The sequence below is a fragment of the Nycticebus coucang genome, chromosome 18 (assembly GCF_027406575.1).
Source record: "Nycticebus coucang isolate mNycCou1 chromosome 18, mNycCou1.pri, whole genome shotgun sequence".
In the NCBI taxonomy this organism is placed as follows: domain Eukaryota; kingdom Metazoa; phylum Chordata; class Mammalia; order Primates; family Lorisidae; genus Nycticebus; species Nycticebus coucang.
Genome location: NC_069797.1, coordinates 40902551 through 40915751, shown reverse-complemented (window position 1 = coordinate 40915751; position 13201 = coordinate 40902551). Strand labels below are relative to the sequence as shown.

The window sequence follows — 13201 nt, the reverse complement described above, 5'->3', positions numbered from 1 at the left end:
GATGTTCAACACTCCAGGCTTCAGAATATTAAACTGACAGAGTCTCATGCTTGCGCTCCAAGAGAGGAAATTTCGTCTGAATCAATCCCCTATTACTGTCTACTTCTGTCCATACTCTACACCCTATTCCTAATTTAATTTCTAATCGACTTACAACTAATAATTAAATATTGGTTGTAAACTTACAAAATCATTATTACTAGGAATGCGAGCACATCAAGATCTGACTCTTCCCTTAAGTATTCCCACATGCACTCTTCATGCCACCACACATGGCTAATTTTTTTAAATTTTTTATAGAAGCGGAGTTCCACTATGTTGCCCAGGCTGGTCTTGAACGCCTCCCATCAAGTGCCCACAATTCCTAAGTATTTATGACAGTTCCTCTTCTACTACTACAGCTTTACAACCTACATTGGAAGTCCTGCTTAACTCTTCTACATCTACCGCAACAATTCTCACTCCTTAACAGCCAACCTATGCTGCTGCTCCTCCGTTAGGCTTTCTCTCATTAATCCGTGCACACTGATCACGTCTTTCTCTGAATTCCTATTCCGCATTAATATTAAATAATTATTTTGCATGTTTTGTGCTTTTTCTATTCAACCAAGTCTTTGAAGAATAAAATTGCGTTTTCATGATTTTTCTACTCTTATCCTATATATGCCAAAGTATTGAGTACACAGTAAATTCTCAAATATTTTATGTCTATTTCTAACCAAAAATTTACACATGAAGAAATCTGCCTTGTACCCTATGAAATCAAACCATACCCCTAAGAAACAATAATCAAGACTCTATGTTGGTATCAATCTCTGGTGTTTAAGAAAAAAAAGATTATGACCTATGTTATACATTAACACACTCTTTCCTTATCCAACCCCGTGATCTCAAGTGAATACTATGGGCCCCAGTTGCTGAGCCGCCGTGGGAGGACTCAGCGGCCTCCCCGTCTGCCCCCTCGCTTCCCGACGCTCTGTCATCCCCTCACTTCCTGACGCTTCGTTTCCCCCACCAGCCATCTCCCGCCATCGCCTTCAGCAAGCCTTTTCAACCAAGGAAAAGGAATCGCATCGTATGTCCACTATCCAGAACCTCCACTCTTTCGACTCCTTTGCTGATGCAAGTAAACAGCAGGAAGACCCTTACTACTGTTCAAGGGATCACTGATGATTATGAAAAAAAGAAATTAATGAAGGCGTTTAAGAAGAAATTCGCCTGCAATGGTACTGTAATTGAGCATCCAGAATATGGAGAAGTAATTCAGCTACAGGGAGACCAGCGCAAGAACATATGCCAGTTCCTTGTAGAGATTGGACTGACTAAGGACGATCAGCTGAAGGTTCATGGGTTTTAAGTGCTTATGGCTCACTGAAGCTTAAGTGAGGATTTCCTTGCAATGAGTAGAATTTCCCCTCTGTCCCTTGTCACAAGTTTAAAAACCTCACAGCTTGTATAATGTAACCATATGGGGTCTGCTTTTAACTTGGACTAGTGTAACTCCTTCATGCAATAAACTGAAAAGAGTCATGCTGTCTAGTCTTGAAGTCCCTCATTTAAACAGAGGTCAAACAGGAGGCACCTGGCAGTGTCAAGCCTGAAACAAAGCAATTAACAAGGTGTTTCAGCCAAGCCCAGAGCTCTAAGATCACAGACGGCTATGCCTGGCCAGAAGCTCCTCGCCTCTCCCTCTGCAGAGTCCCCAGCCCTAAGAGAATGTCACCACCTGGACAACCCTTGGTGAATCTGAGAGGATGGGGTAAGACAGCAATGCAGTTGTACCTCTAGAGGGAGTCTTTGTCGTAAAGGAAGGATCCCCTGGTATCTCCAGGTGGGCAGAACTTAGGCCACCTTCCCTCCAGTAGGGTGATAGGACATCTGGCTTTCCACCAAGGTCTTTTTGACCAGACATATCTTAGCTAAGGGATGTCCAAACATCAGAATGTGAGCCCAACCTTCTATCAGTTAAACTTTTGGCAAGGGAACAAATCTCAAAACTGATGTATCAGCTATGTAGCTAACTATAGAACTTGCAACTTACTAGCAACAGCTGCCCAATGCCATGTGAAGAAACAAGACTGGTTTTTGGGTTTTTTCCCTTCAATTTTAATGTTATGTATAATGTATTTAAACCCTTATTTAAATAAAACTTTTTTTCAGAAACAAAAAATAAATAAATAAATAAAAATAAAGTGAATACTGGGCAGCACCTGTGGCTCAGAGGAGTAGGGTGCCGGGCCCATATGCCAGAGGTGACGGGTTCAAACCCAGCCCCGGCCGGAAACTGCAAAAAAAAATTAAGTGAATACTATGAACTGAAAGCCTGCAGCAAAGACTGCTAGTGGCCAACCTAATATCCATTTGGTCATCTTCCTTCACTAACAAAACCATAGTCACTTCCCAGTTCTTGCATCTAGGAGTTCAATTTGAGGAAATATACCAACTGAAAAGATTAGTGGCCTTCTTGAAAAAGAAAAAGAAGGCCACTTCATTACATTATAATGAAGTCAAAGCCAGTATAAACCTAGGTCACTGATGATATCACAGTATTATTTCCATTTAACATATGGAGAAAGTAGAGAAAACATCTAAATTTATGATTAGTAACAGTTCATCACCTTAGTCCACAGACCTATCACTGTCAAAAATGCAACTAGCATGGAAATAAAAGCATGCTTGAGTTTGAATGACTAGTTCTACTATGTGAATTAATGCTTCAGTATTTCTCTCTTTTTTTTTTTTTTTCCAGAGACAGAGTCTCACTTTGTCGCCCTCGGTAGAGTGCCCTGGCATCAGCTCACAGCAACCTCCTGCTCTTGAGCTTAGGCGATTCTCTTGCCTCAGCCTCCTGAGAAGCTGGGACTGCAGGCGCCCGCCACAACACCCAGCTATCATTTTGTTGCAGTTTGGCTGGCACTCTACTCACTGAGCCACAGGCGCCACCCAGTGCTTCATTATTTCTACACTATAAAATAGTTATAAAAATGGTATTTTTTCATAGTATTATGGTAAGGAATAAAAGACAAAACTCATGCGAACACTTACAGAACAGTTCAGGCACATGCTACAGCATCAGTAAATATCAATTGCTATTGTTAATAATAATAATAATTTTGTATTACAGAATAAAAATAAGTTGTTATTATTATCCCCAATAGTAACTTCTAAACTTCTATAAAAAGGTCATTGTATAAAAGTGACTATATTAGAAACATATGAACTAAAAAATATTTTTTTCACCGATGAGATTATATTCTAATTGGATACTGCTTACTTTTGTTTCCTGCTATCACCTTGCATGTGAAAAATAAGTTTAGCAACTGAGTCACTAAATGTGAAAACCCTAAATATGTTTTACTTCCTTTTTCTTCTCTCTTATGAGAGCTTAGTTTTATGTTTACAAAGATTTTTATAACATCAAAGTTCTCCCTCTGGAATAACACAATTTTGTAATAGGTGATTCAAATAATTTTTTTAAATTTCCTTACCCAGACGATCCAATGCTCTTACAAACACCAAGGAGGGGTCTTTTTTCAGTGAAGTTATCACATTTTTGAGCACCTGACAGGAAGCATAAAATAAATTGTAAACTTTGAGAAATATTCTTGTGTATTTCCTATTCGAAATATTTACAACTGAGAAAATAGAAAAGTATTCGTTGCAAATTGACAAAATTTATACACTGAACAAAAAATAGAAAAGCTAAATAAAACAATAAACATTTAAAAAACTGAACCAGCATTATTTTTTAACTTTTTTTTATTTGGCACCAATGTCAATCTTCTACACGTTCTCCAGAAGATCAGAAAACCACCCCACACCTAACCAACTAATTATCTGACACTAATATGATGTTGATATCAAAACTAAGGACAGGAAACTTATAAAATTTTAGGCCATTCTCATTGAGATACATAAATACAAAAATCCCAAACAAAATATTAATAAACTAAATGCCAATACATTAGAAAAGAAATAAAATCTCATAACCAAATTAGATTTACCCAATAGTAATAGTTTAACATTATAAAATCTAGCATTATAATTTATCATATTAACATTTTTGCAGATACAAAAAAAAAGCATCCATTTAGATTCCATATCTAACCATAATAACAAAAACAACAAAAATGTTTTCTGACCCCAAAAGTGATTATCTATGAAAGATCTACAGAAAACACAGCTAATAATTAGAGCATTCCCATTAAAATCAATAATAACACAATGACACAGTGCTGCTTCTTCCATTAACCCCAAATGAACTCAACAATATTACAGAATATGAAATCAATATAGTATCAGCAACAAGTCAGAATGGCTCTACACCATGTGAGAAAATGCTCAACCTAATACATGACACATATTCCTTAAAATTATATTGATAATGGTAGTACTGGAGTTCAGGAAAAACCACCCCAAAATAGCATTGGCCTATTGATTATTTTGAACTAAAGGCACCTAAAAAACAGTAGATCCAAGAAGGGCACTCTGACCTACCCTTTGATTCCAGAAAGCAGGTAAGAAAACAACCAGGTGAAAGATGACCATCTAATATCAAGAAGGAAACATTCTAATCACCAGAGATGGAGAGTGAAGGATGAGAGAAATCTGTACAAACTCTGTTAAATTAACCCGTATCTTCCTAGACACTTTTACATAAATGTCACTTTTTTTAAATTTCAGATTAATGCAGGTACAAATGTTTAGGTTACACTGTTTTCTTCTCCAAGGTAAACACATTCAAGTTGTCCTTGAGCCCTTCCCCCCGGGGCGTGCTGAACACTCTCACATGGTGCGCATCAGGTGAGATACTGCCAATCGACTTCCTTCCTCTCCCTCCCTCTTTTCTCCTCCTCCTCTCGAGATTATACTTCTGTTTTTTCTTTCATGTGGGCAGGTAGTTGTTTATATATTGTTTTCATATGAGTATTGAATACACTGGATTTTTCCCCAGTTTTGACACTTTACTAAGAAGAATGCGCTTCAGCTCCATGCAGGTAAACACAAACAATATAACGTCTCCATCTTTTCTTGTGGCTGAATAGTCCTGTATAGTGCACACATACCACAATTTGTTATTCATGGGTTGATAGAATCAACGCCACTCTTTGTTCAACCTAGTAAATAAACACTGATTCCTAGTCACTTCTTTTGAGTTTTCATTTTTCTGTAGGGACACACATATACATATAAAATTCTATTAAATACAATTTGTATAATTTTCCTATTAATCTGTTTTATGTCAGCTTAATTCTAATTCTGAGGCCCAGCCAGAGACCCTGAGAGGTTAGGAGAAATTTTTCCTACCCTCTGATACTATGGCTATATTTTTTGTTCGTGTGTTTGTTTTTTAAGATAGAAAACAAAAAAGTTTATTTGACTTTTTCCAATGGAAAAAGGGCCAATATAGTGAGAGAAAGAGAGAAAGCACTGACAGAGAGAACCAGGTATTCTGGCTTTTTAATTAGGAATTGTAAAGATTTATGGCTGTAGCCAAATGAAAAAGGTGTTATGAACTGCTGTCATCTGGCAGGCAGATAACAAAAGCTGAAGGTGGGCCAGATGCTATGACGTGTAACTTCGTGGAAATCTCTAATTATTTCAGAATATAGTTTTTAAAAATGGAAGATGAAATAAACAATAAACTGCTTGCTAGGACTACTTTAAAAATGGTTTTCCTTGGTACTAAATAACTTTAAGTTTTGCTATTTTAAAAGCTACATATGTCAAAAGAATGAGAAGACACAGACTAGGAGAAACTATTTGCAAAAGACATGTCTGATAAAACAACTGTTGGCAGGCTTGGTGCCCATAGCTCAGTGCTTAGGGCGCCGGCCACATACACCGAGGGAGGCAGGTTCGAACCCAGCCTGGGCCAGCTAAACAACAATAACAACTGCAACAACAACAAAAAATAACAGCTGGCATTGTATTGTATGCCTGTAGTCCCAGCTACTTGGGAGGCTGAAGTAAGAGAATCGCTTAAGCCCGAGAGTGGGAGGTTACTGTGAGCTGTAACACCACGGCACTCTACCAAGGACCACATAGTGAGACTCTGTCTCAAAAAAGAAAAAAAACTGTTGGCCAAAATATACAAAGAAGTCTGGGGGGTTTTTTAGGTATAGTCTCACTCTAAAGCTCTGGGTAGAGTCCCACGGCATCATAGCTCATAGCAACCTCATACTCTTGGGCTCAAATTACTCTTTTGCTTCAGCTTCCCGAGTAGCTGGGACTACAGGCGCTCACCACAATACCTAGCTAGTTTTTTTTCTATTTTTACTAGAGATGGGGTCTCACTCTTGCTCACGCTGGTCTCTAACTCCTGAGCTCAAGCAATCCATCTGCCTTGGCCTCCCAGAGAGCTAGGATAACAGGCATGAGCCACTACACATAGTCTACAAAGAAGTCTTAAATCTCACCAATAAAAAAACAAAATGGCAGAAGACCTGAACAGTCACTCTCACCAAAGAAGATATATACATGGCAATGATCTTATAAAAAGATGCTCCACATCATATGTCATTATGGAATTACAAATTAAAACAGTGACATAGCAGTGCACAGCTATTAGAATGACCTAATCCAGAACACTGACAACACCGAATGCTGGAGAAGATGCCAGCCATGGCTCTCATACGCTGCTGGTGGGAATACCAAATGCTAGGTACAGTCATGTTAGAACAGAGTTTGGCAGTTTCTTTCAGCGTTGAAGGTAAGACGCTGAAATCACACTCTTTGGTATTTACCCAAAGGAGCTGAAGACTTTTGTCCACAAAAACTTGCATGTGTATATTTATTTACAACTGTTCTATTTATAATTGCCAAAACTTAAAACAAAATCAGGATGTTCTTCAGCAAGTGAATGTATAGATGAACTGTGGTACAGCCATACAACAAAATATTATTCAGCACTAAAAGGAAATGAGCTATCAAGCCATGAACGAGAAATGGAGGAAACTTAAATGCATGTCGCTCATGCATCTAAAGAAGCCAATACTGTACATTTCCAACTTTATGATCTTCTGGGAAAGACAAAACTATGCAGAGTAGAAAGATCAGTGGTCTGATCTTTTTCCATCAGACATATGATTATCAGGGAGAACAACATGAATAGGAAAGAGCACAGAGGACCTGTAAGGATTTTTAATTTTTACATGAAACTACTTCGTATGATATTAAAATGACAGACATATGTCGTCATATTAATATTACATTTATGAAAATTTATAGAATGTACACCAAGAGTGAATCCTAATTTAAAGTATGGATTTGGGTCCTAAGGATGTATCAGCGTAAGATCAATGATTATAACAAACATTCCACTGTGGGGCAAGAAGTAGATAGTGAGGCCTGACACCTGTAGCTCAAGCAGCTAAGGCGCTGGCCACATAAACCAGAGCTGGCAGTTTGAATCCAGCCCGAGCCTGCCAAATAACAATGACGGCTACAACCAAAAAATAGCCAGGCACTGTGGTGGGCCCCTGTAGTCCCAGCTACTTGGGAGGCCAAGGCGAGAAAATCACTTAAGCCCAGGAGTTGGAGGTTGCTGTGAGCTGTGATGCTACAGCACTCCACCAGGGCAACAACTTGAGCCTCTGTCTCAAAAAGAAAAAAAAAAAAAAAAAAGAAGATGAAGTAGATAGTGAGAAGAGGTTGTGCTTGTGTGGAGATGGAAGTTATAAAGGAACACTCTGGGGGGCGACACCTGTGGTTCAGTGGGTAGGGCACCAGCCCCATGTACCAAGGGTGGTGAGTTCAAACCCAGCCCCAGCCAAACTGCAACAAAAAAATAGCCAAGCTTTGTGGCTTTGTGGCTTTGTGGCTTTCCTTGCCTAAGCCCAGGAGTTGGAGGTTGTTGTGAGCTGGGCTCAGGTTGTTATAGAGACATCACGCACTCTACCGAGGGTGATAAGTGAGACTCTGTCTCTAAAAAAAATTTTTTTTTAAGTAAATAAAGGAACGTTCTGTATTTTCTGCCTAATTTTGCTGTCAGTCTAAAACTGCTCTAAAAAATAAAGTTTATTAAGTAAAAAAAAAAAAATGTAGCAAGCACTTGCACACCTATGTTCACTCCGGCATTATTTACAATAATCAACGGGTGTGGAAACAACCCAAAAGTCTACCAAGGGATGAAGACATAAAGAAAAGGTACTATCTACCCAGAATGAAATATTACTCAGCCTTAAAAAAAGAAGGAAATCAGCAGGCACAGTGGCTCATGCCTTTAATCCTAGCACTCTGGGAGGCCAAAGCAGGTGGATTGCTTGAGCTCAGGAGTTCAAGACCAGCCTGAGCAAAAGCAAGACCCTGTCTCTATTAAAAATAGAAAAAACTAACCAGGCATGCTGCCACTACACCTATAGTCCCAACTACTCAGGAGATTGAGACAAGAGGATCCTTTGAGCCTAAGAGTCGAGGTTGCTGTGAGCTATGACACCATGGTACTCTATCCAGGACAACTAAGTGAGACTGTCACAATAAAAAAAGAAAGAAAGAGGATGGCACCTGTGGCTCAAAGGAGTAGGGCGCCGGCCCCATATGCCAGAGAAAGAAAGAAAGACAGAAATCCTGCCCCATGGAGTGTGAATGAACCTTGAGAATATTATAAGTGAAATAAGTCACTCACAAAAATACAAATACTACATGATTTCACTTACATGAAATAGGTCATTGTCAGGTGGTGCCTGTGGCTCAGTGGGTAGGGCACCAGCCCCATATGCCAAGGGTGACAGGTTTGAACCCAGCCCCGGCCAGCTAAAACAGCAGTGGCAACTGCAACAAAAATAGCCGGTTGTTGTGGTGGGCGCCTGTAGTCCCAGCAACTTGGGAGACTGAGGCAAGAGAATCGCCCTAGCCCAAGAGCTGGAGGTTGCTGTGAGCTGTGACGCCATTGCACTCTACTGAGGGTGACAAAGTGAGACTCTGTCTCAAATAAAAAAAAAAAATAGGTCATTGTCTTAGTGCATATAGTGTTTATAGAAGAGAATACCTGAGACCAGATACATTGTAAAGAAATGAGGTTTTGGGCGGTGCCTGTGGCTCAGTAGGTAGGGCGCCATCCTCATATACCAAGGGTGGTGAGCTCGAACTCGGCCCCAGCCAAACTGCAACAACAACAACAACAAAAAATTGCCGGGCGTTCTGGCAGGTGCCCATAGTTGCAGCGACTCTGGAGGCTGAAGCAAGAGAATCGCCTAAGCCCAAGAGCTGGAGGTTGCTGTGAGCTATGACAGCACTGCACTCTATTGAGGGCGACAAAGTAAGACTCTCTCTTAAAAAAAAAAAAAAAAGAAAGAAAGAAAAGAGGTTTTATTTAGCTCATGCTTCTGGTGGCTGTAAAGTTCAAGATCAGGCATCTCCATCTCATGGGAGTCTCAGGCTGCTTCAACTCAGCAGAAATCAAAAATGGAGCCAGTGTCTGCAAAGATATCACATGGAGGGGAGGGAGCCAGACTCTATTACCAATCAGCTCTTGCAGGAACTAAGAACAAGAACACACTCACCTCCAAAGGAAGGCATTAATCAATTCATAAGGGATGGATCTCTATGACTGGAACACCTCCCACCAGGCCCCACCTCCCAATATGGCCATGCTGCAGATCAAATTTCAACATGAGTTTTGGAAGGGACAAATATCTGAACCATAGAACTCATTCAAACAAAAGTAGAGGCCAGGTGGGTAGCTCATGGCTGTAATCTCAGCACTCTGGGAAGCCAAAGCAAGAGGAACACTTGAGCTCAGGAGTTCGAGACCAGCCTGGTCAAGAGTAAGACCTTGTCTCTTCTAAAAATACAAAAATTAGCAGGGCACTGTGCTAGGTGCCTGTAGTCCCAGCTACTCAGGAGACTGAGGCAGGAGGATCGCTTGAACCCAGAAATTTGAGGTTTCTGTGAACTAGCCTGACACCATAGCACTCTAGGCTGGGCAACAGAGTGAGACTCTGTCTCAAAAGAAAAATACCATGGGCTGCGAACCCAGTTAATTTTTAACTCGTCTTTGGATCAGAAGTCATATTGTTGATTATGAAATTTGATTTATTTGTTTAACACAATCTATACTACGTTATGTTTGAATAAACATATTCTTTTATATATATGTTGAATAAACATATTCTTATATATATATTTACTAAATAAATATATAAAGTACATGTGTATGCATGTACATAAATAAGATAGATGGGTAGATAGATATTTAGTTTACATTAAGTACTAGATCTAAGTACATAATAAAGGTACACTAATTTCAGGATAGGGATTTACTTTTCATGGATGTAGGAAGCAGAAAACATTTGAAGGTGTAGCCAGGGGACTTCAGAACTCTTTTGGTTTCACTTCTGAGGCTAGGTGGTAAAAAGCATCCATAATATTAACAATCCTTATTAATGTAGCCCTCCAAAAATAATGAAGTTTAATCCAAAGGAAGACAGGTTAGTGGCTATACATTTAGGTTGTGACTTGACACAATAGGATACTTTTTATGTCTGATTATAGTAATTAAGAATGAAGATTAAGGCGGCACCCATAGCTCAGTGGGTAGGGCACCAGCCACATACATCCAGGCTGGTGGGTTCAAACCCAGCCTGGACCATCTAAACAACAATGACAACTGCAACAAAGAAATAGCCAGGTGTTGTGGCGGGCACCTGTAGTCCCAGCTGCTTGAGAGGCTGAGGTACAAGAATCACTTAAAGCCCAAGAGTTGGAAGTTGCTGTGAGCTGTGATGCTACCACATTCTACCGAGAGCAACATAGTGAGACTCTGCCTCAAAAAAAAAAGAATGAAAATTAAGACAAGTCCTATCTCTTAGACAGCAGACTCTGTTATCAATACCAGATGCTTGAGCCCAGGAGGGTGAAACTATGGTACCCTACAATCACATCTGTGATTAGCCACTGCACTCCAGCCCGAACAACACACTGTTTTATTAATAAACACAACCAATGGTTGCTTTTTTGTGTGTGTGTGACAAAGTCTCACTATGTCGCCCTCAGTAGAGTGCTGTGGCATCACAGCTCACAGCAACCTCAAACTCTTGGGCTTACGCGATTCTCTTGCCTCAGCCTCCCAAGTAGCTAGGACTACAGGCACCCGCCACAATGCCTAGCTATTTTGTGGTTATAGTTAGCCCAAGCTGGATTCGAACCCACCAGCCCCGTGGTATGTGGCTGGCGCCCTAACTGCTGAACTACAGGTGCCGAGCCCACAACCAATGTTTATTAATAAAAAAACTCTGTATCTATTAAACAAGTCTGTGACACTGCGTTCAGAATGCACCAAGAATATGTTTATTCACAGGACATGATTGCAAGAGGGACTTTACCTAACAATTGCAATCAGTGTAACTGGCTTATTGTACCCTCAATGAATCCCCAACAATAAAAAAAATAAAATAAAATAAAAAAGAATATGTTTTTTCAAACATAACGTAGTATAGATTGTGTTAAACAAATAAATCAAATTTCATAATCAACAATATGACTTCTGATCCAAAGACGAGTTAAAAATTAACTGGGTTCGGAGCCCATAGTATTTATGCTCCAAATTCATTGTAACTGAACTTCATCTATACAGGACCAATTCTTCACTCCTACATATTTCACTGTTACTTTTAACAATGCCCATTTTCCTTCTATATCCTGCTCTGCACAACAACTTCACAGTTTGTTCCCTATTATACATACCAGTGATACTTTGATGAAAGAAGCATCACATTTTAAAATGCAAATAACACTGACAAGAGTGGTGTAATTGTTTAGCTTTTCTTAAACTTGAAGAACTCCATTAGTTTTCGCCAACCTACTAAGGTATATCAATCCAGCAGGCTTTCCTCTATTATGTCAGCCACGTGACAGTTACTAAATTTAAAACTAAAAAATAAAAGCCCAGTAGTGAGAACAACATAACCCACAAAGCACCTACTAGAAAATCCTTGCAAGTAGAAAAGACCAGTCTACAATAAACAAAGATTAACAAAACCACCAAATTCCACTGAGGCATGCCCTACAGTAAAAAATGTTCCACTTTCAGAGTCAAAAAATAATGTAACAAAATTTTAATTCTCCTTTATGTACTTCTATTGTGGATACCTTAAACAAACATTCCAACGTGTTAGTATAAAAATTCTCCAATCTCATGAACATTGGTAGCTATTAACTTGTTTTTTTCATGCAGTATAAATAGCATGTACTCTCCACGATGCCTAATGGAGTCATCACCCTCCCATAATGTAATCCTACAAATTGCAGCGGATTAACTTTTTATATATAAAATTGTGTGTTTATTTGCATGTACAATAGAGAGAATGACGTTACACACACCTGTTCTACAGCATTTAACAGAATGTACCATGATGATTGAAATGAAAAGCGGCTAGCCAAATCCATCAAATATAAAAACTATTGCAATCCTGTTGCAAAGTCCTTTTGTTAAACTCCTTTTATTCTAAATCCTTTTAATTCTGTCCTATAACACTAAAACATTTATAAAAAGCTTAAAATCCTAATAAATCGCACAATTAAAATAATGAAAATGGGCTTGTCCACCAAGTCACTAACTCCTCTCCCACTCAACAAAATTTAAAACAGTTTGCCTGTCAGAAAATGTTAAATTATATCTCCACCATACACACCATTGTACACTCATTTAAACCAAAGAGTTTAAGCTCATAAATCTGCCTTAAAGATTTCAAGACATCAAATAGCAATAGCTTCTACCTGGGTCCAAAAACAGATCCAGAGGCAAATAAAAATCCAACTGATAATGAAATATCCCCATTCTACTCTTTTGATGTTAAGGGGATATCTTGAACATAAAGATTTTACACAAAAGTATCTAAGACTGATGACTTTTCACTGATAAAATATTTTCCTGAAGGACTCCATTGAACAACTAAATTCATCTTCTCAGTGAAGCCCTTTCCAAGTCTTGTTTTATTTTACTGAAATTATTTTCTATAAGATAGATTTCATTCTATCAGGTTGTCATTGTTGAGTTTTACTTATAGATACAATTTTTCAAGATATAGACAAATTTTGTATATCTGAACTTTAGCCACAAAGCTTGAGTCTCTTGTCAATATATTTTGTGTGAATTTTTAGATTCTTCAGGGATTTTGTGTGCTACAAAATTTCATACCAAAATTTTTACCAAATTTTTATGAACAATTCTATTATGTACTGAATAACCCCTTGACTTATT

At 38.8% G+C, this 13201-nt stretch overlaps 1 protein-coding gene and 2 pseudogenes across 9 annotated transcripts in view; 1 reads left to right on the top strand and 2 right to left on the bottom strand.

The window, feature by feature from the left end:
- Positions 1-1022, bottom strand: part of LOC128570167 (deoxyuridine 5'-triphosphate nucleotidohydrolase-like) — a 41682-nt pseudogene extending 40660 nt beyond the window's left edge.
- Positions 1-13201, bottom strand: part of BCAS3 (BCAS3 microtubule associated cell migration factor) — a 657493-nt gene that overhangs the window by 540275 nt on the left and 104017 nt on the right. For all 9 annotated transcript variants that reach the window (XM_053567923.1, XM_053567926.1, XM_053567929.1 and 6 more), the window contains exon 7: positions 3489-3561. In XM_053567923.1, coding sequence (XP_053423898.1) covers positions 3489-3561 — 73 coding nt within the window. The remainder of the gene's footprint in view (positions 1-3488; positions 3562-13201) is intronic.
- On the top strand, positions 1078-1527 carry LOC128569648 (eukaryotic translation initiation factor 1-like; annotated as a pseudogene).